The sequence below is a fragment of the Acartia tonsa genome, chromosome 10, assembly GCF_053477335.1.
Source record: "Acartia tonsa isolate MP-2025a chromosome 10, ASM5347733v1, whole genome shotgun sequence".
Taxonomy (NCBI): domain Eukaryota; kingdom Metazoa; phylum Arthropoda; class Copepoda; order Calanoida; family Acartiidae; genus Acartia; species Acartia tonsa.
This window is the reverse complement of record NC_137269.1, coordinates 39,795,174-39,817,647: the sequence shown is the minus strand read 5'-3', so window position 1 is coordinate 39,817,647 and position 22,474 is coordinate 39,795,174. Positions and strand designations below refer to the sequence as shown.

Genomic DNA, 22,474 nt, shown 5'->3' with positions numbered 1-22,474 from the left:
CGTGCCTTTCTGTTGAAATTGCTATGAAAACATGAAAGTCATAGATTTTCTTCAATGCTTAATCAAAAAATAAATCCCCCCCCCTCCCTCCCCCCCCCCCAAAAAATGTTTTTTTTTACTTTTTCTTTTTAAAAAAAAATTTAAAGTGGCGTATCCGCTAGTTTTGAACAGAGGAGTACTTAATTTTCTATCATGTATACGAAATGGTTAGTTTATCAGAAATTTGGCTGGGTTTGAATTTATACTTTTGGCATTTTTATTGTTAAAAATTTGGCAACTCGTGTCTAGCGACCACTAGTATTAGTAATCTAAACATCAAACAGTAGTATTTTAAATTTCTAATTGTTACAACGAAAGTATAAGTTATACTAATACTTTGAAATGGTGAGATTTTAATAAATCAAGTTATATGTTAAAAAAATTATTAAAAAATAATAAATAGATATTTGTTAATAAAAATTCTAAAGTTAATTTTCTGGAAAAATGATTTCAACTTTTATCCTATAGAAAAATAATTTTAAAGAAGGACATGCGTGAGGGGGACGCAACCTCCAATTTGAGTTTAATTTTCTCCCTGAAACTGATATTGTCCTATAAAGTTGAAACTCGTTCTTTCATTCGTTTGCATGGGTTATTAAGGTTTGTTTGGAATCCTTAATTTGGATTGTAGAGCGTGACAATGTATAAACTTTCCCATTAGTAGTTTTGAGCTATATAAGTAGTAGATCTTTTCATGAAAATACCCTTTCTCGAATTTCATTCTTCTGCTAACCTAAAAAGTTACTTTAATGGCCTAGAAATACAAATTTCAGCTCTTTATCTCTACTGGCGACCTAGCGCCAGGCATGTAAAATATCTACAGATAACGGTAGCACGGCGGTTTTAATAATATCTCAGTAATGTGCAGGTTTTAAGCTCTTCTGCATATTTCAATTTAAACACATAAGGCCACAGAGATTATATATTCAAAAAATCTTTTGTCAAAGTCTACTCTAGACCTAGCTCCAGTCAGTTTTCTAAAATCATGCATTTTATACCTGTGAAAAATGAAATCGCCAGCGCTAGGTGTAGAGTAGACTTTGACAAAAGATTTTTGGGATATCATATCTTAGGCCTTATGTGTTTAAGTTGAAATATGCAGAACACCTAAATTCACCTTCCAAGCCATTCTCTAAGCATTTTAATTTTTTTATGAAATAACGGGATTTCAAAACTGCCTTTTGAAAAGGCCTAAAAAATATCTTTTTTTGTCCCTTTTTTCACTGTTTATAGTTACAACTTATTAAGATATTATTCTCAGTTAAAAAAAAATTGGCGCTTCCAGCACCAAAACCAGCAAAAACAGGCAGTTAAACTTCTGTACCCCTATTTAACCCCCTAACAGACCCCCCTCTATCTCGGCTCCTGTTACAGATAGAGACGTAAAACTTTTTTCTGGTGGTTCATGTAATTAGAGAAAATTACTTTTTCTAGTCATAGCAGTCAGACCTCTCCTTATCCGCTTTTTTTCGGCCAGCTGCTAAATATTAAAACTGCTGTAAAACTGCGCTAAATTATATTTTTATCTGTTTATAGTTACAGCTTATTAAGATATTATTCTCAGTTAAAAAAATTGGCGCTTCCAGCACCAAACCCGGCAAAAACAGGCAGTTAAACTCAGGAATAAGGTATAAACTTTTTATCCGCTTTTTAGCGGCCAGCCGCTAAATATTAAAACTTCTGTAGAGCAGCCAATTTTAAAGCTAAGAAAATCAAATTTTACGACGAACCATTTTTTTTTATAACAAAAAAAATACCTTTTCTGACCATCGCTGAAAAAAATGACAAATAATGGAATCCGCCAATTTTGGCGGTAAAACGGCGGTTGGTGGCGCTTATTAATATTTTTATCTGTTTATGATCACAATAAAAGACTTCATACAAAAATTGGCTGATTAAGGTCTGGAAAGGGGCAACACAGTTAATTGTTGAAACTAATGTAATAGATTATTTTAAGCAGATGCCTGACGCAGATAATTAAAAAAATTAACATTTAGAAATATTATCAATTTGTCTACAGAGGGTTAAAAACAAAATCAAAATATACAAATCTAATTATTAAAAACATCAAGATGATCTTTTCCATCCTATTACATATTATCTTTCTTATTTTCCTTTTCAAATGCAAGATGTATTTTAAAAATTTAGCTGTTGATAGAAAGATTCTGGATCATGGAAAGAAAACGAAGTTGCCGTTGATTCTTATGTGCTAGTATGCATAAAATGACTTTAGAAATGTCTTCTGATTTTTGTAGAAAGGTGGATACAATAAGTGAAGGACCTATGGTTGTCTTTATAAAAACTTTTGTAAAATATTTAATATTGATATAGTGTAAAAAATAATTGTAGTAATATTACCATTCTCCCCTTCAAGGGCGTCCAATGTGTTTATTAGGCGGGGGGGGGGGGGAGGATATTTTCATTTAGGGGGGATAACAGGATGTCTGTTTTTATGTCTCTCTGTTTGTACTGAAGGATCTCACTAACTGCTGAACTGATATGGTTCCCCATAACAGGGTAGCTTCTCTTAGCGCCGCCAATTATTTTACCGCCGAAATTGGCGGTTTCCGTTATTTGTCAATTTTTGGTGATGGTCAGAAAAAGTATTTTTTTTGTTATGAAAAATAATAGCTTGTCATAAAATTTGGTTTTCCTAGCTTTAAAATTGGCCGCTCTACAGCTTTTTTGATATTTAGCGGCTGGTTGCTAAAAAGCGGATAAGGAGCAGTCTGACCAGCTATGACTAGAAAAAGTAATTTTCTCTAAAAATACACATGAACCAACAGAAAAAAGTTATACTTCTCTATCTGTAACAGAGCCGAGATAGAGGGAGGTCTGTTAGGGGGTTAAGTAGGGGTACAGAAGTTTAACTGCCTGTTTTTGCCGGTTTCGGTGCTGGAGGCGCCAATTTTTTTTTAACTGAGAAAAATATCTTAAAAAGTTGTAACTATAAACAGATAAAAATATTATTTAGCGCCGCCAATCGCCGTTTCACCGCCAATTTTGGCGGTTTCCGTTATTTGTCGTTTTTTGGCGATGGTCAGAAAAGGTATTTTTTTTTGTTATAAAAAATAATAGTTCGTCATAAAATTTGGTTTTCTTAGCTTTAAAATTGGCCGCTCTACAGCTGTTTAAATATTTAGTGGCTGGCCGCTAAAAAGCGGATAAGGAGCGGTCTGACTGCTATGACTAGAAAAAGTAATTTTCTCTAAAAATACACATGAACCACCAGAAAGTTTTACGTCTCTATCTGTAACAGGAGCCGAGATAGAGGGGGAATCTGTTAGGGGGTTAAGTAGGGGTACAGAAGTTTAACTGCCTGTTTTTGCCGGTTTTGGTGCTTGAAGCGCCAATTTTTTTTTAACTGAGAATAATATCTTAATAAGCTGTAACTATAAACAGATAAAAATATTATTTAGCGCCGCCAACTGCCGTTTTACCGCCTAAATTGGCGGTTTCCGTTATTTTTCGTTTTACAGCGATGGTCAGAAAAGGTATTTTTTTGTTATAAAAAATAATAGTTCGTCATAAAATTTGGTTTTCTTATCTTTAAAATTGGCTGCTCTACAGCAGTTTTAATATTTAGTGGCTGGCCGAAAAAAAGCGGATAAGGAGCGGTCTGACTGCTATGACTAGAAAAAGTAATTTTCTCTAATTACATGAACCACCGGAAAAAAGTTTTACGTCTCTATCTGTAACAGGAGCCGAGATAGAGGGGGGGTCTGTTAGGGGGTTAAGTAGGGGTACAGAAGTTTAACTGCCTGTTTTTGCCGGTTTTGGTGCTGGAAGTGCCAATTTTATTTTAACTGAGAATTATATCTTAATAAGTTGTAACTATAAACAGTGAAAAAAGGGACAAAAAAAGATATTTTTTAGGCCTTTTCAAAAGGCAGTTTTGAAATCCTGTTATTTCATAAAAAAATTTAAAATGCTTAGAGAATGGCTTGGAAGGTGAATTTAGGTGTTCTGCATATTTCAACTTAAACACATAAGGCCTACTCTACACCTAGCGCTGGCGATTTCATTTTTCACAGGTATAAAATGCATGATTTTAGAAAACTGACTGGCGCTAGGTGTAGAGTAGACTTTGACAAAAGATTTTTTGGATATAATATCTTTGGCCTTATGTGTTTAAATTGAAATATGCAGAAGAGCTTAAAACCTGCACATTACTGATATATTATTAAAACCGCCGTGCTACCGTTATCTGTTGATATTTTACATGCCTGGCGCTAGGTCGCCAGTAGAGATAAAGAGCTGAAATTTTGTACATGTATTTCTAGGCCCTTAAAGTAACTTTTTAGGTTAGCAGAAGAATGAAATTCGAGAAAGGGTATTTTCATGAAAAGATCTAATAAGTAGTAAATCTATTATTATTTATTATTGAATAGTATATTGATTTATTGTAACCAATGTCCTATCCCTCGTTTATATTCCATAAAATTACCCCCCCCCCCTCCCCCATATTTATATTTTTAAAAATATAGTGGAATCTTTAATCCTTAAGAAACAGGATATCTGTTAACAGTTAGGTAAATTTTTATCCGAAATGGTTCCAATTTGCCGTGGGCCCAGGATTAGGAAGGTTTATATTTATTTGGGGTATGCTATCTATTTTCACTCTCCCAATAGAAATGCCCTCAAGAAAAAATAGCCACCATATTTTTTACCTTTTTAATTTGAACTAAAAGCAAAGTTGAATTTCGACTTCCCCCCTCCCCTTCACTTAAGTGCGCCTGAAGGCAACTAGGGCCACAGCCTCTTTCAAAATAATAAAATATATCTTTGTGTTATTATACTCGATAGTAAAATATGAATAAAACTACAATTTGTCTTTATTTTAGCTATGATATATATTTTTGGGGTGTTTCTTTCAAACAGCCATTATTTAGTATTTCTCCCAACTGAACAAAAACATTTGGACACTGAACTTAATGAACCAACCTTTCAAAATTCAATAAAAGTCTCCAAAATTGGTAAGCTAATGATTTAGAAAACGCCAATAAAAAAAACTTGCGGACCAGTGTAATAAACAGCTAAATCCCCTCCCTCCCAAGTCCCAGTTATTTCTCTGATTTTATTGAACTTAGAATGAGAAAAAAACTAATTTTTAGTTGAAGATTCATTAATGATACTGATCAATGAACACTAAGAGATATAAGTTTTCCGGAATTTTAATGTAGGGAGTAGATTTGAAATCTACATCAAATTTTAAGGATTTTTTATAAAATTCATTTTTTGTATAATTCTTTATCTAAAAGCGGAAATGCAAATTAAGTTAATTAATTTTGGCATCCGTGATTGTTGGATTTAAAAAATCTGCGCTCTGATTGGATGTCGTACATCATTCAACCAATTAGAGCGCAGGTAGTTTAAAATCCAACTATCCTATTGGTCAAAATTAATTAACTTAAAATGTATTTCCGCTTTTAGATAAAGAATTATACAAAAAACGAATTTTATAAAAAATCCTTAAAAATTTATGCAGATTTCAAATCTACTCCCTACATTAAAATTCCGGAAAACTTATATCTCTTAATGAACACATACTCATAACTTACTTTGGCCCACTGTTCATCAATTTAGCCTTAATTTACTATTCTTATTTAACTGAAATATTGGATATATTTTTTATTGGAATAAACGTTGGAACACCTGTAAGGTATTCTATTTTAGGAAAATTTCTATGCTTAGACTAGGGATAGGGATAGGTCAATACAAGATAAATTATAAATCTTGTGTGTGAAATTTTGTCTCTGGTAATATTTCTGGAAAAGAATTGTAGATTACTTGGATCATGGAAAGAAAACAAAGTAGTGGGTTTCGACTTATTTTCACAGTAGCTTTTTATAGGTTACTTTAGGTTAAGTAAATGTTAATGATTGCCCCAGCACTGAGCAGGTTTAAAATTTGGCCTCGCAGGGGCTGCAAATAGAAGAAAAGCTACTGTGAAAATACGACGAAACTCTATACTTCGTTTTCTTTCCATGATCCGATTACTTTAATTGAAATTAAGGTAGTTTTTTGAAAGAGGGTGGGGGTAAAATGGCGTTCGAAGTCAAACCCCCCTCGATTTTGGTTTAAAGGTAATGCCAAAATTTTTGGTTGCGCTTCAATAATGATATTTATTATTATTTTGAATTACAGCTACTCTACGACATTTAATTATATAACCGTATCCGTGAAATATTTGCATAAATATTGAATAAGTCATCAAAATTTATTTATGGCAAAATGTAAATTTTTTTTATCCGTTTGGGGTTTACTGAAAACATTCCTGTTTATTTATTGTTTTTTTTAGAAGTAAAGATACTTTGTAATTTTCAGTCTGTCCGTCTGTCAGCCGTATGTAAGATACGTCTCTTGTAAAACGAATTTAGTTAGGAGCTGAATGTTTTTTTATGAAAGTATTCTGGGTTTTTTTTACTTTTTGAAATATATACTTACATTATAAGACTTGATTATAGAGATACTTTGCTTATAACAAGTTAAATTCGATTAGTCAATGCTAACATTCCTAAAAAGATTATTGAAAATGCTAAAAGAAATATTTGATTACAATTCGCCATAATCTTCCTTTTAAGAAAATATTATTAGCTGCAGATTTACATATGGCATAAGGCCACATATTTTCACAGAGAAGATAATTCAAATTATTAAAAGCGAAGCTTTTCTATAATTAGGGTCGGTCCGTCCGTACGTCCGTCCGTCCGTACGTCCGTCCGAGATAGATAGCTTTTATTCGTTAATTTAGGCATGTTAGAATTGTCCTATCGATTTCAAACTTTGCATGATGATTCCTGTAGTAGTTGGGTACGATTTAGAAAGCGTAGCAACTCTATAATCATTACCAGAATGTCCGTACGTCCATTTTAAACATGTTGATTTTTCTACTTTTTTAACAACAAATTTTCAAGTGTTCTAATTATCCGTTTGATCTGATTTTTGGTATATTGATTCCTGGGACAACAAAGAACAATATTATAAGCGAAGCAACTCTATAATCAAGTCCAAAAATGTAAGTATGTCCATAAATATTATCCTGCTTCAAGCAGTTTTTCAACATATTTACTTACAATTTTGCTTCGACTCTTATACTTTTAAATTCTGATTATTCAGTTCAGATACTATACAGGTGTTAATGTCCGTTTGTCCTACCGTTTCAGTGCTTCGCTTTTATGGATATTGTCATCCTTGTTTAAAAACAAATATGAGAAACAAGAATTGAAATTGATTGGTTTAACAGTTTGGTAAGGTCACAGTTAGTGTGAACCAACCAATTAAGATTTGATAATAGTTATTTCTCGCATCGTATTATAAACGGCTTTTCGCGGATATAGAATGTACAAATATAAGATTAAAACTAGTTTTTTTAGTCCCGAGGTGCCGAAGGCACCGGCTAAAAGAACTGGCTTTAATCTTTTGATTGTACATTTTTATATTCGTAGAAAGCTGGATATAATTCGCTGCTATGACATAGTTTTTTCGTATGGATTCCTATCCACCGGATTCGAATGAATACGAGAAAGTTTTAAAGAAACGATACGAACGATAGACTGTGTTTGTAAAATATAGGATACCAACTAACAGTTTTATTAAAAGCGAAGCTTTTCTATAATTAGGGTCGGTCCGTACGTCCGTCCGTACGTCCGTCCGTCCGTCCGTCCGTCCGAGATAGATAGCTTTTATTCGTTAATTTATGCATGTTAGAATTGTCCTATCGATTTCAAACTTTGCATGGTGATTCCTGTAGTAGTTAGGTAGAAAGCGTAGCAACTCTATAATCATTACCAGAATGTCCGTACGTCCATTTTAGACATGTTAATTTTTCTACTTTTTTAACAACAAATTTTTATGTGATCTAATTATCCGTTTGATCTGATTTTTGGTCTATTAATTCCTGGGACAACAAAGAACAATAGTATAAGCGAAGCAACTCTATAATCAAGTCCGAAAAATGTAAGTATGTCCTTAAACATTATCCTGTATCAAGCAGTTTTTCAACAAATTTACTTACAGTTTTGCTTCGACTCTTTCGATACTTTTATATTCTGATTATTCAGTTCTGACACTATACAAGTGTCAATGTCCGTTTGCTCTACCGTTTCAGTGCTTCGCTTTTATGGATGTGGTGATCCTTGTTTTCAGTCTAATATCCCCTTGGGATCTACTTAAACCGATCTTTCCACATAACAATTGGTGGAAAGATTAATTCTTCATCATTTATATCTGTGGTGCTCTAAAATATTGTATTTTGTTTCGGTACTTTGGGCCAAATATCTCGGTACTTAGGCCTACGTGGCCGTCTACGAGATCTTAAGTGCATGAAGCACAATCATCCTCACTACTTCCAATGAATAAGGCACTGATGCAGTTACAAATAGTGTATTTACACTATGAAACGGTGGGATCTAAAAAGATAATAACAAAATTAATACAAAATATTAAAAATGTTTCAACGAATAAGAAAACGTGCATATGGCTATGCCGCGCTTCATTGCTTAGATAATATGATTTCAAACTACAAAATTCGTCTTCTGCTCATATTTCTAGTAAGCTTTAGGTGGGGGTTCGATCCCGCAAGGAACACACTATGAAAGTACCAAGACATATTTTCTGCACTACCAATTGGAACAATCGTCCTTGTTTACAAAATTTTGTCTGTTTTTCCTTAAAAGAGGAGAGGGGCTAAACTTTTATTAACTTTTATGATTTATGTGTTGCTTACTTTAGATATATATAATTCTTTTTATTTTTATATTTTTTTTGTTTTTACGCTTTTTTAGTAGTCAGGTTTTTTAAAAATCTTTTCGATTTGTTAACAAAAAAATCAGATCAATTTTTTTAATGTTCATTGATCTATCCCAGCAATCTCTGGATAATAGAGATTAATTTTATTTTAATGGACATAGAATATAGCTGGATGTGGATATTGTGAAATTTATCGTCAATTTAGGTTGCTAACATGGAAATTGCTTATTGGTTAGTTCGTTCATTCAGTAATGGAAAGGGGGGGGGGGGGGGTGTGTTAAGATGTTGGATCGTTATTTACAAGGTTTAACTTTTTTACATGATAATCTGGTGTAAGATCCAGGTAATAATAAATATATTTTATTTTAGGCTCGCTACTTCAGGGAAGAAGATATTGATGAATACAGAGAATGTTTCTATCTCTATGCAAGGTGAGTCAAATCTACAGTGTGCGAAAAAGTTTTTTTGCCCCCTTTTCCTTTCCCCTACTGAAAATATTAGGAGGTAAAAAGGGGAATATAGGCCTTACCAATTATAGTACGGTACTAGTGTGGTTGTTCTAAATACTCATCGTACACCCCTTTAAGGCTCAAACTACCTTATTTCACCAAAATCTAGAGGGGTTTTAAAATTTTTAGGGAAGTGTAAAAATTTTCCATTTTGTGCTTCTTAACCCCCTAATAAAATTCCTGAGGACGCCAGGTGATTGTTAGATATTTATATTTATCCACAGGATCTTTAAGAATAACTAGGTTAATTAGGATATTTTTATGAAGGAAACTGAACAATACATTTTAAAATTTTCTTTTTGAGTTTAACATAATAGAATAATACAAAGTAGAATGGGTCCTACCCCAAACGTAAGAGTCCCAAACGTCAGAGTGGACAAACGCAAGAGTCCCAAACGTCAGAGTGGACAAACGTCAGAGTGGGACAAACGTCGGAGTGGACAAACGTCAGAGTGGACATTGCTTAAGTAAAACATCAGAGTCTATGCTATTTTAATTATATGACAAAAAATCTTCTAATTTTTTGCAAAAAATCTTTCAAATATTTTATAAAAATCTTCCAATTTTGAATGACATCTTATTCGTGTTTTGTCTTTGGTAACAATCAGACGTGGACACTCATTTCAAACGTGCACTTAGGGCTCACTGTGTCAATGAGCTTGGTCTTGGCTCTCTGTATCAAAATTGTAAGGAGTTTCAGATACTAATCCGGTACATATGGGCTCTTTCTCTGGTGCCAATAGATGATATTCCTAAGGTAAAGTTATACAGTATTGAATTTATAAACAAAGTAATTTAGGTGTAAACAATTAATTTCAATATATTGACCTCAATTTATTTGAACAAAAGAAAAAAAACAAAAATTTTAATACCACCCTAGCCCTCCCCCCCCCCAACCTCCTGACAAAACTATTACTCTGGCTGCAGCACCCTAGCCTGCCTAGCCGCAGCGCTCGGCCCCCTAGCCTGCCTAGCCGCGGGCGCTCGGCCCCCTAGCCTATAACCTAACCTAACCTAATCATAAAGAAAATGACTCTGGCTGCAGCACTCAGCACCCTGGCCTACCTAGCCGCAGCGCTCGGCCCCCTAGCCTGCCTAGCCGCGGGCGCTCGGCCCCCTAGCCTATAACCTAACCTAACCTAATCATAAAGAAAATGACTCTGGCTGCAGCACTCAGCACCCTGGCCTACCTAGCCGCAGCGCTCGGCCCCCTAGCCTGCCTAGCCGCGGGCGCTCGGCCCCCTAGCCTATAACCTAACCTAACCTAATTATAAAGAAAATATTGTGCTTGTCCAGAGTCATTGTTATGTTTGGGGGGGGGGGGGGGGCGCAAAACAATGTTAGGCATAACCAATAAGATAGTTTTAAATTTACATTTAATTTTTTTTCTCAAATTTATATTTATTTAGATTCGTGATACTGTTGTAGAGAAGAAGATTAAAGAACTTGAACCAGCTTGGCCAGAAGAAAAAGACGAAGTTGATGAATTTATTGAGTACTTTGACAAGAATTTCGTTGGAGCCATAAATGGGAGGACCGGAATAAGAAACCAACCAAGATTCCCACATACTTTATGGAACAAGCATGATGCTGTCATCAATGATGAGTTTCTTACTACAAATTCTGCTGAAGGATATAACTATGGTTTATCATCAGCATTGCCTGCAAATTCAGGTACTTGGACTGTAGTAGCTCGTTTGCAAGCAGAAGAAGCAACAGCCAATTTAAAGCTCAGGGACGCGCTACTAGGACCTCAAAATAACGAGACAACCAAAAGCAGTGCAAGAAACACCTACACAAATATGCGAAGGAAGGAGCTGGCAAGCATAGTAGAGAAATATGACGAGGATGTCAGCCCTGTCATATTTATGCAAACAATTGTGGGATACTACAACCATGACGTTATTAATGAGTAATATTCCACTGCACAAAAATTATGTTTGTTAAAAATTTGGGTATGCCAATATTTAAACTTTATAATATATATGTGATATATTTGAAAGGGTGTAAAATTTTCGTTCTAACACAGTTGTTAAATAAATATGAAAAAAAGTAAAAATATAAATGTTTTTTTTTATATGGTAATGATTATAAAATCGAGACTCATACGTTTTACTTATAAAATGTCCACTCTGACGTTTGTCCCAAAAATCCTGCGTTTGTCCACTCTGACGTTTGTCCCACTCTGACGTTTGTCCCACTCTGACGTTTGGGACTCTTGCGTTTGTCCACTCTGATGTTTTTCCACTCTGACGTTTGGGACTCTTACGTTTGTCGTGGAACCGTAGAATGATGTCTGTTCGACCGTCTGTTGACTGTCCGTCTGCCTGTCTGTCCGTTCTTAAGATCAGTGAACCGATCGAATTCTACTTTTAAGGAAATACACCTTCTGGTCCTGTGATGGTTTTAGGCTATTTTCTTGGAGGGTGGGACACCCCCAACCCCCCCAAAAATAAAAAATCTTCCCCTTCCAATTTTTTAGGTATAGTTAATTTAAAATCAGTGGTTGGACCACCAGAAGTACTTATTTTTTTTTTATATTACCTCTTGGGGCAAAGCCCTTAGAGGCCAGGGGCGAAACCGCTAGTAATTTATACTTGACAACAATATTTTTTCCAGCCTTTGTTTAAACTTTTCCACCAATTTAGAAAAAAAATTGTACTTCAAAAAAGTGGTCTTCAAGGAGTTTTCTCCGTCTTATGTTAGTTGCGAAGCTACTCTTTTATTACCTTTATATGTATGTCAGTCAGTTAGTCCGTAACGCTTTGGGAGAAATGTGAATTTCTCGGCTGCTATTAAAAGATAGACAGCTTAACTTTCAGTAAATATTCATTTGACACATGCGCATCTAATCTATACATTGTTTTGTAAGTCTGTTTGTCTGTCATGCTTTTATAAGATTTCGTGATTTTTTTTGAGTTTTTGCATATTCTCTCTTTTTTTTTTCATTGTTATGAGAACTGAACATCTTGTTACTTATGGATATTGTCATCCTTTTTTTCATTTTGTTTTCCTATCATAACTGTTTCTCATCAGATTTTCAAGATTTCTGGAACAAATTTCAATGTTTATCTTTCCAAACAAGGCGTAGTATTTTAGCATCGTATCTAGCTGAAAAACCGTTCCTTTAAAGATTATTAAAAATATTTTTTGTTTAGATCTGGCAGTATTCATAGCGTTGATCAGCTTACAACAATTATGAGGTATATCTTTTTTTGAGGGTTTTCTTTTCAATATTCTTACTTTCATGCACATTAGGAGGCACTGTTCTTTTTATTTTATAAATTAAGATTAATGGAGTGAATGCATCCCCTGGTTCTTCACATCCGTCTACACCCCCTTCATTTATCATTAATTACAATTCCTTTTCCCCCTTTTTTTCCCAATTAATCGAATTGTTTCGTTAATTGCAAATTTAAAAATAGGAAAAGAAAAGTTTTTTTAGTGTGCAATTATATCCGGGAATAAAGCCTATTTTCGAGCAGTTTCTTCTCTGAACCTTGTGCCACACAGCCGCGATGCCCTTCAGCTGAAGGCACGACTGCACATTATGTGAAAAGCAAAAATGCTAAGGACTTATAGTTAGGTCGAAATTATTATTTTAACTATATGTTAAACACTTGAAGCGAGAAAGGGGAGGGAGAATACACTTCACTTTCAATTTTACTTTAAATAAAAACATGTATGTACAAAATTGAGTTGGAGATTGTTTTCAGGGGTGAATTATCTTGGGAAGGTGGGGGTACAATCTCCTAAAAAAAGTTATAGACCCAAAAGAAGCTTCAAAGTAAAAGATAACAGTTAGCGAGATCTTAAGCTACATACAGATAAACATCGTGTTACTTGTAATAATTCTACGCAATTTTTGCTACATTTAAAATTATGATGGTACACTAAAGTTTTCACGGGCTCTATCAAACTTTTAGGGATTTGAGGAAATTTAAGATGCATTTATTTCAGGGATCTTAAGGAACAATGTATGCTATATTTATGAGATTAAAATATTTGGTTGAAAAGTTTGGACACTGTTTAATTGTAAAACCTAACCATGGTTCAATATAACCCCCAAATTTTTTGAGCGAATGAATAGTAAAACGAGTTTTAAACTCTAGAGGACCCTTTTAATCCTTGATTTATATTTACTCATGAAGATACAGGGGTACAACAATTGAAGATGAATTAATATTCCCTCCAATCAAGGTGTAAAAATGTTGTGAGTTTACATTTGGCTGCTTAATTGTTTATCTGCCTATGCCCTTTCATTCTGTGACATAAACGGTTCCAGGACAAACGCAGGAGTCCCAAACGTCGGAGTGGACAAACGCAGGAGTGTTAAAATATTAATTTTATTAAGTATTTCTATACAGATTAGGTTATGTTAAGATATGAATGAACAAATAAGCCCCGCAGGGGTTAGGCATTTAAAAAACCTATAAGATGGTCTTAAATATGTTAGGTTAGATTAAGTGTCCACTCCGACGTTTGTCTACTCCGACGTTTGGGACTCCTGCGTTTGTCGTAGGACCGTTACATCATGGGGTAAAACCAAGAATAGACAAATGGGACAATGGATATTAAATTCATTTTTTGATATCTTGGACAACTTTGGGTACTGGAAATTTTGGGTACTGGAAACTTTGGGTACTGGAAACTTTGGGTACTGGAAACTTTGGGTACTGGAAACAATGTAACTTTTCTTTTTTTGAGACTGTATTGTTTACTAGCATAAAATGACGTTAAAAAGCTAGACTTTTAGTAGATGAAGCTTACTAAAAATAATCAACCCAAACCCTAGCAGACAACAAAGTTTAAGATGAACAAAAAAGGAAATCCAGATTATTTGGGTTTAGATGGGCTAAGACGATCAATTACAGACTATGCAAAGCATCATGAAACAGAGCTAACCTGTTTAATATGTTAATAGTTATTTCTCGCATCGTATTATAAACAGCTTTCCGCGGATATAAAATGTACAATTATAAGATTAAAACCAGTTTTATATTCGCAGAAAACTGAATATAATAAGATGCTATTCATAATTTTTTCGTATGAATGAGAACTGGGTCTAATCACCGGATATTATTTGGTTTCGAATGAATACGAGAAATATATAAGATGCGAGAAATATTTATTCTTGATATCTTATTAAAGTAGGTGTTTTTAGTAAAAACATTTTTAATTCCTTATCGTTAACCTTCACTTTTTAAAAGCAAAGCTTTTCTATAATTAGCGTCGGTCCGTACGTCCGTTCGTCCGTAACAGATAGCTCTTTTCGTTAATTTAGGCATGTTAAAATTGTCCTATCGATTTCAAACTTTGCATGATTTTTATGAGATAAAATTATCAGATTGGTCTGATTTTTGGAATACTGATTCCTAGGACAACAAAGTACATTGTACATCTCTATAATCAAGTCCTAAAAATGTAAGTATGTCCGTAAACAATATCCTGTATTTAAGCAGTTTTTCAGCAGATATACTTACAATTTTGTTTCGTTCGACTTTGATTCTGATTCTAATAGTTCTGACACTATTCAAGTGTTAATGTGTTAGTTTGTTGCTTCCCATTTGGATGTTGTCATCCTTGTTTCTAAAAAAATAATGAATGCATTTTTATAAAATTTATAAAGCGGATTCACTGGAAAGGTGATTTAAAAACCTTACAAGCTTTATACAGAAAAAAATGTGCACAAGTTCTAACTAATAATATAGCTGAATTGCTTTACACTGTGTTCATATTGGACCAATTTCATGATTAGAGATCTAGATATACTACATTTATTAGGGAGATTATGTTATAACGTACACTAGCGGCTTCGCGCCTAGCCTCTAGGGGCTTTGCACCAAGAAAAAAAGTTAAGGTAAAATTCGTAAAAAAAAATAATAAGAAGGACCAAGGAAATCTTCCACAAAAAAAGGACCAAGGATATCTCCTACAAAAAAAAATGGGGGGGATTTTTTTTTTGGGGGGGGGGTGTCCCACCCTCCAAAAAAATAGCCTAAAACCATCACAGGACCAGTAGGTATATTCCCTGAAGAGTAGAATCCGATCGGTTCAGTGGTTACCGAGATCTTAAGTATTGTAGATAACTTAAAAAAACCAGAAAGTAACTATTAATGTCTCCACAACTCGTGAAAGTAATTGTTCTTGTTAGTATAAGAAATCAACACAACCATTAAAATTTCTTTGGAACTAAAACTTTTCATACGAATGCAAACTTTACCCAACTATATACACGCATCTTTCTTGAAGTGTAAATGGAGAACTAAAAATGTCTTCCCTATAAGAAGAAAACTAAAGTTTTAGACATTTATATCAAGATCAAATCCTGAAATATTCTTACGAGGGTTTAAAAAAAAAATTAGATTTGAAAATTTTAAGTTCAATTTTCATCCCCTATGAGTTACTGCATAATCATGACAAGAAAAGCGAAGATTATTAATTATAATTTTGAACAACTTTGCTTTTATGAAGTCTTTCATAAAACCTCTCTATATATGATTTATTTAACGCTGAATTTCATGACCTTATCAAAGCAACTGATACAAATGGCCATTAATTAACTCCCTTCAGGAGTTGTTTTATGAAGAACTTTCTAAAAGCAAACTTATTCAAATTTTAAATAAATAATCTTTGCTTTTCTTGTCATAACTCCTAGGGGATGAAAATTGAACTTGAAATTTTCAAATCTAATTTTCTCAAAAGAGAGAGTAACTAATTTTATTCCCAACTATCCAAATATTTCACATAGCTACTCTATGATTTTCATTGTCTGTCTGTCCATTCGTCTGTTCTTTAGTCCGTAATGCTACGGGGGAAATATGATTTTCTTGGTTGCCATTTAGAAGCATATAGTATTCAACAAACTTGGTCCGCTGGTGTGTCGGTAATGCTATAAAGAGCGTTTATAATATATGTATGTTTGTCCATCTGTGATTTTTTTTGCTACTTATGACTGTTATAACCCTTGGTTATTTTTTTTACTTGAGGTCGATTATATTGCCAAGTTTTTACTAAATCTCTTTGGGCTATCTGTAATTTTTTTTGGAAAATCTACAAACTTTTTCAGGTCGCTCGGCATGTCACCCAGCATACCTGAGGTGTCCAGCTACATGGCGGCCAAATCTGGCAGGATAGCATTCTCCGACTTCCTGGAAATTATGCACACACACAGGTAAACAGAAAGTTCTATTCTAACAAGAACTATCATGTCCAAATACAGCCACTAGTACAAATATAATAAATCTATAAAACATTTATTATCCTTGTAAGAAAGTACTTGGTCATTATTTTAGTGGAAACAGGAATCATAGGAATATTCCAAATATTGAAACAAATGTAACCTTTTTTTTATACTTCTGGGGACATTAGATAATATTTCAAACAGTGCAGATAACCAACCCTTTTATTGCACTACCTTTTTTCTAAACGGTAATGATTTACGGCCAAGGCATTTTCGGTACTGTAACTTCTAAATCTATTATTTTCTATGTCTTTGGGTGTGACGAAAGCTGGGCCAAGATTCGAGCTCAAAACCTCCCAGATGCGACAACGTTCAAATGTACTACTTGTTATACTTTAATCATATTTTTAAAAGCGAAGCTTTTCTATAATTAGGGTCGGTCCGTCCGTCCGTACATCTGAGACGGATAGCTTTTTTCGTTTTTCGAAATTTTAGCAACTCTATAACTTCTAAACCAAGATGGCGGCTGTTTATTTATAATAAGTTTTAAAAATTGGCAATGTGATCAAATTGGTTGTAATTTACATAGTTATATTATTTTTATTTATATGAACGTACGAACTATTTTTGGATGTTTTCCCATAAAGTGAATACAGTGAACGGAAAACCTCTTTACACAATTATTTTAAAAAAACATTGAAATAAAGTGATTCATTTTTTTTTCTATGGCTATTATCTGCGTGGTTACCCTGTACTAAATAAAATCTAACTTGACCTAAAGTGATAACTAAACAAACGAGAAAAATCCTTTACCACTTATTTGAATTTATTTTAAAATGCCATCTATTTTGACCAGAAGTAGAAAGCCTCAATTAAATAGAAATATAAAATGTAGTTTTATCCACAATCCATGATGTGAAATATATCTTGAGACACATTAACAAAAGCTTTGGAATCTTTTTAGTAGCGAAGCTACTCTATAATTCACTATGTCCGTCCGTCCGTCAGTCCGTCAGTCCGTCCGTCAGTCCGTCCGTCAGTCCGTAACGCTATGGGGGAAATGGGATTTACTCAGCTCCTATAAAAGATAGGATTCTGAAATTTTTTGACAACATTCCCATCATTAAGGAGCACAATTAACTATAAAACATCAATGGCGGTCGGACGGCTTTTTAGCAGGTTTTAGGCTATTTTTTAATTTTGCACATTTTCCCCCATATCTTTGGTGTTTATGGTCCGATTTTCAAAATTTTTTCAGTTAAAGAAATCAAAATTAAATTTTCCGTCGTTTGGAGAAAACAATAATGACGGTCAGACTGCCTTTTTGCAGGTTTTTGGCTATTTTTATATTTTTTACATTTTCTCCCATATCTTTGGTGTTTATGATCCGATTTTCAAAATTTTTTCAGTTATACATATCAAAATCAAATTTCACATCGTTTGAAGAAAACAACTATGACAGTCAGACTGCCTTTTTGCAGGTTTTTGGCTATTTTATATTTTTTACATTTTCCCCCATATCTTTGGTGTTTTAGTCCGATTTTCTAAATTTTTTCAGTTAAAAATATCAAAATTAAATTTTCCGTCGTTTGGAGAAAACAATAATGACGGTCAGACTGCCTTTTTGTAGGTTTCTGGCTATTTTTATATTTTTTACATTTTCCAACATATCTTTGGTGTTTTTAGTCCGATTTTCAAAATTTTTTCAGTTAAAGATATCAAAATTAAATTTCACGTCGTTTGAAGAAAACAACCATGACGGTCAGTCCCATCCACAAAATTTTGTGCTTCGCTACTTATGGATGTTGTCATCCTTGTTTTTTATCCAAATCTCGTGAAAGTTCCATTAATTTCTTATCTTTCTGCCAACAATTTAAACCGTCTTGGTTTAATTTCTTTGTTAGAAATGATCATGGATAAAGGGGATGAGAACAAGTAAATATGCTCCCATTTATCTATTTTAATATTAAGAAATATTATCTACACAATAAAGCACAAATATTTATTTATCGCATCCTACTATAGACGGATAATAAAAAGAAACATAAAATGTTAATACCAGTTATGTTAGCAAAGAGGGGCCAGAGGCCCGGACTAACAAAACTCCTTTACAGGTTGGTTTTCTTATGTCCTTGAAAGGTTTGTAACTATTCTGGGAGTGAGTAGGTCCACCCTCTTAAGAGAAATCGCCCCTATAAAAAATTGCCCCACCCCTCTTATTATTATTTTTTTTTAACTTTTTCTTTTAAAACTACAGCTAAAAGTTAGGTGTACGACTTCTTCCCCCTCCCGCAAGTGCCCCTACAGGCCTCTAGGGGCGTAGCCAATAAAGATAAACATGTCCTCTATAGTGAATAAATTTTCATATTTTTCAATAGTGAAGAAAATTGTAGTTTTTTTTCTTCAAATCAAAATCCCTACCTCTCTGACTTCGAATAGACTGGAATAATTTAGCTTATCTTGTGTCTATACTAAAATTTATTACAGCCATTGTCGTTGATAAAAATAGGCTTCAATGACAACTAATGAATCGTCAAACGGTTTTGAAGGGGGCAGAGAGCGAATTTATTTTAGGGGAGGGAGGGATCGCTATATTCTACACGATGGTGCTTTCTCGGAAGTCTAATTTACAGCATTTTTGACTATAACAAAATATTTAACAATTTGATTTAGGACAATTTTTTAAATGTTAAATGTTTCTATTAATCATAATGATAAGAATAAGTAGAATTTACAATTGTTAAAAAAAATATGCACGATGAAGCAAACACTGAGCTAAACAGAATAAATTGAAAAAAAAAACAATAAACTAAAACCAGACATTTTTTAGTAAGAAGGAGGATGTCCCGAATGAACTGCTGATGGCGTTTAGAAACTATGATACAAACAAAAGAGGTAATTGTTTAATTTTTAAGTAAGTACTATTATGGTAGAAAAAAATAGGACACCTGTCATATATAGCCCAATATATAAATTCTGGTATTGCATCGAAATGGATTAATGTCCGCTGGATTAGATCCTATTCTCAGCCATACTGAAAAGTAATGTATTACATCGTATTATAGCCAATTTTCTAATTTGAATGATAAAATAAAAAACTTAAAATTTATACAAGTTTCAAGTTTACAATTTTTCATTTTAATTTCCGCGGAAAGCTGTCTATAACACGATGCGATAAATAACTATTATTATTTCTCTTTTGTCCTTTTTTTATGTGTTTACATAAGGTTAAGTAATAGGGTGGGTTCATATCGGAATTAGACAAAGCGGGGATATGCAACAGATAAAATTAACCTTAAAAACATTTCTGACCGAAAAAGAATTTTAAAAAATTGAGTTTTAGAACACGACCACTTAAAAATATAATTCATTACTTATTAGTATGCAAAGACGACATTCAAATTTTTTTTTAATCAGAACTATGGCTTCATGGTGCTCCCTGGAAAGGCATTGAGGAGCTGAATCAGGAACTTTTGTCCGTTTCAAAATATCTCGTTCCTAGCCTTAGAAATCACTAAAAAAACAAAATTTTTAAAGGTTTATTGAGAATTGTCCAATTTGTAGTGGTTTTTTAGATTTTCTCAGGCTAGGAACGAGATTTTTTGAAACGGACAAAAGTTCCTGACTCAGCTCCTCAAGGCATTTCCAGGGAGCACCATGAAGCCATAGTTCTGATTCAATAAATTTTTTACTCCCATTTACAAATAGCTATACAATTGAATGTCTGGTCGTCAGCGGTTTTAAGACTTAGGATAAATTTTAAATCATCCAGAGGTGTATTATATCTATATAAATTGAGTGCAGATCCCCGCTTTGGCCTCAGAAAAAAATGTCCAAAATCGACCCACCCTATTAAGTAAAAGTCAAAAGTGCCCCACAGGGATAACCAGTAGGGATAGGGACCCATAGCGTTAGAATATCACCCTTAAATGGGAAGAGAAACATGTTTTTAAAAAAAAATTTAAGTAAGGGGAGGGGGAGTGAAAGTACCGAGAAAATTTATTCCTTTAATGAAACGTTAGTCTGTCATTATGTACAAATTTCTATAAGATCTTATAGATCATGATAAAAAATTACAATATTTTTCTTTAGAAGTAAAAAATAAACTGATTTAGTATTATTACCATGTACCTTCTAAGTTTCATAATTTTATATTATGTATTATTTATTTTTTTGACATTTCTTAGTTACTGCTTAATAAAATTTTTCTTTAGAAGAAAAATATCAGGGCAGCAGTTAGAATGTGACTAAAATAAATCGTGGCTGCTGATAAGGGTGCGGTGGCTTAGTAAAACAATTTGTGGCTTTGGCCAGTGAAAAAATAATTTTTAACAATTATTATAGTTCAAAGGATTTATTATCAATTGCATTTTATTCAAATTCTAGTAACTTAGCAACCTTATAAATCTAATAAAAAAAACGCCTGCAGACTGTTCTAAACATACAACTAAAGCATTTATGGCTGACCGACTAACCAATACCTATAGAGAAGTTTTATATTTTTTTTATTTTAGTAAAACCATATAATTACTCAAAACACATAATTTGTTTAGATGTGTAATTACAGGCGCAAATCATCAAAATTACTTTTTTCTAAACAAAATGCTGGTGCTCGTTTGCACTAATTGGTATATTATTACTTGGATGTTACTGCAGATTTTCATGTTCTCTAAGAAAGTGAAACTTGAAGATCGGATAATCTTAACTATACCCCCCATCCACCCCCTTTACACCATCCCCTCCCGTTCTACATAATGAACGAACTGACAAATAAATAAGTTCCATGTTAGCAAGCTAAATTGACGACAATTTTCCTCCTTTCGTAATATCTACGTATATTTCACATCCATTATTGGTCATCTGATTACCAGGGCTCAGCAGCAGAACGTTTCCCAATTGTAAGCCCAAATGGAATCAGGAGTTTTATAGTCGGGGTTTGTATTGGTTGCTTTTGCGCGGCTGTTGCATGGCTGCCGAACCATGCTGAGTTGCTTTACAAAGCTGCTAAAGGATACGCACTCTGTATCTAGGAGCTAGATTTAGTTTAAAACCATCCTAAATCTATAAATAGCCTAAAACAATAACAACTTATGTGGAGCTTTCCTAACATAATTTGATCGATTCAGTAGTTATTGGGTTCTTAAGCTTTTAGTCAAAAAATAGATACTTTTTAAATCGTTTTAATTGTTACGGTGGTGATAGTACCCTGTTAATTAGTTACCAATCACACACAAACATAGACTACATGTTAATAGTGTTTTTGATTACAATAATTAATTATTCAATTACATAAGGTGAAAAAATCAGGGAAGACGGCACAATAGCACTTAAATAATTCTTTCTATAAATATTAGCTACCACAGACAAGATTACATTCGGATTAAGGGGGATTGTTTAATTTATAATGCAGAGTCCTATTCCTTAATGTATTATACAATAAAGCTTGATTAAGTAATATTTTACATAGTGGAAAAAATTCTTCAAGCATATATTTTTTCTTATTTCTTAGCTCCAAATTCTCTGCTTGTTAGCAATGAGTTATGTCTTTATATAAATACTAGCGACTTCGCCCCTAGCCTCTAGGGGCTTTGCCTCAAGAGTTCTAATTACATCTTCTTTTACCTACCCAGCGGAAAATAATACGAATGGATCGCAAATTTTCGCGAATAAATATCAAATTCGCAAAATTCGTAAAAATTTGTAAAAAAAAAATTGGGGGGGAATTTTTGTTTTTTTTGGGGGGTTGGGGTGTCCCACCCCCCAAGAAAATAGCCCAAAACCACCACAAAACCAGTAAGTGTATTCCCTAAAGAGTAGAATCCTATCGGTTCAGTAGTTACCGAGATCTTAAGGGACAGACGGACGGACGGACAGACATCTTTCTACTTTGTATTATAGATATGCATCTGTTGTTTCGTAACCTTTCTAATATTTAGTCAAATGAATTATTATATACTTTGATCTTACTCCAGATATGCATGTTTTCTAATAT

The 22,474-nt window shown here is 33.6% G+C and overlaps 1 protein-coding gene across 1 annotated transcript in view; it reads left to right on the top strand.

The window, feature by feature from the left end:
• Nucleotides 1-277: 277 nt before the first annotated feature.
• Nucleotides 278-22,474, top strand: part of LOC145330620 (calmodulin-like protein 4) — a 63,721-nt gene continuing 41,524 nt past the window's right edge. The window contains exons 1-5 of the mRNA XM_080175282.1: nucleotides 278-384; nucleotides 9,160-9,221; nucleotides 12,458-12,502; nucleotides 16,369-16,473; nucleotides 19,313-19,377. Of these exons, the coding sequence (XP_080031408.1) occupies nucleotides 382-384; nucleotides 9,160-9,221; nucleotides 12,458-12,502; nucleotides 16,369-16,473; nucleotides 19,313-19,377 (280 nt within the window). The 5' untranslated portion in view covers nucleotides 278-381. The remainder of the gene's footprint in view (nucleotides 385-9,159; nucleotides 9,222-12,457; nucleotides 12,503-16,368; nucleotides 16,474-19,312; nucleotides 19,378-22,474) is intronic.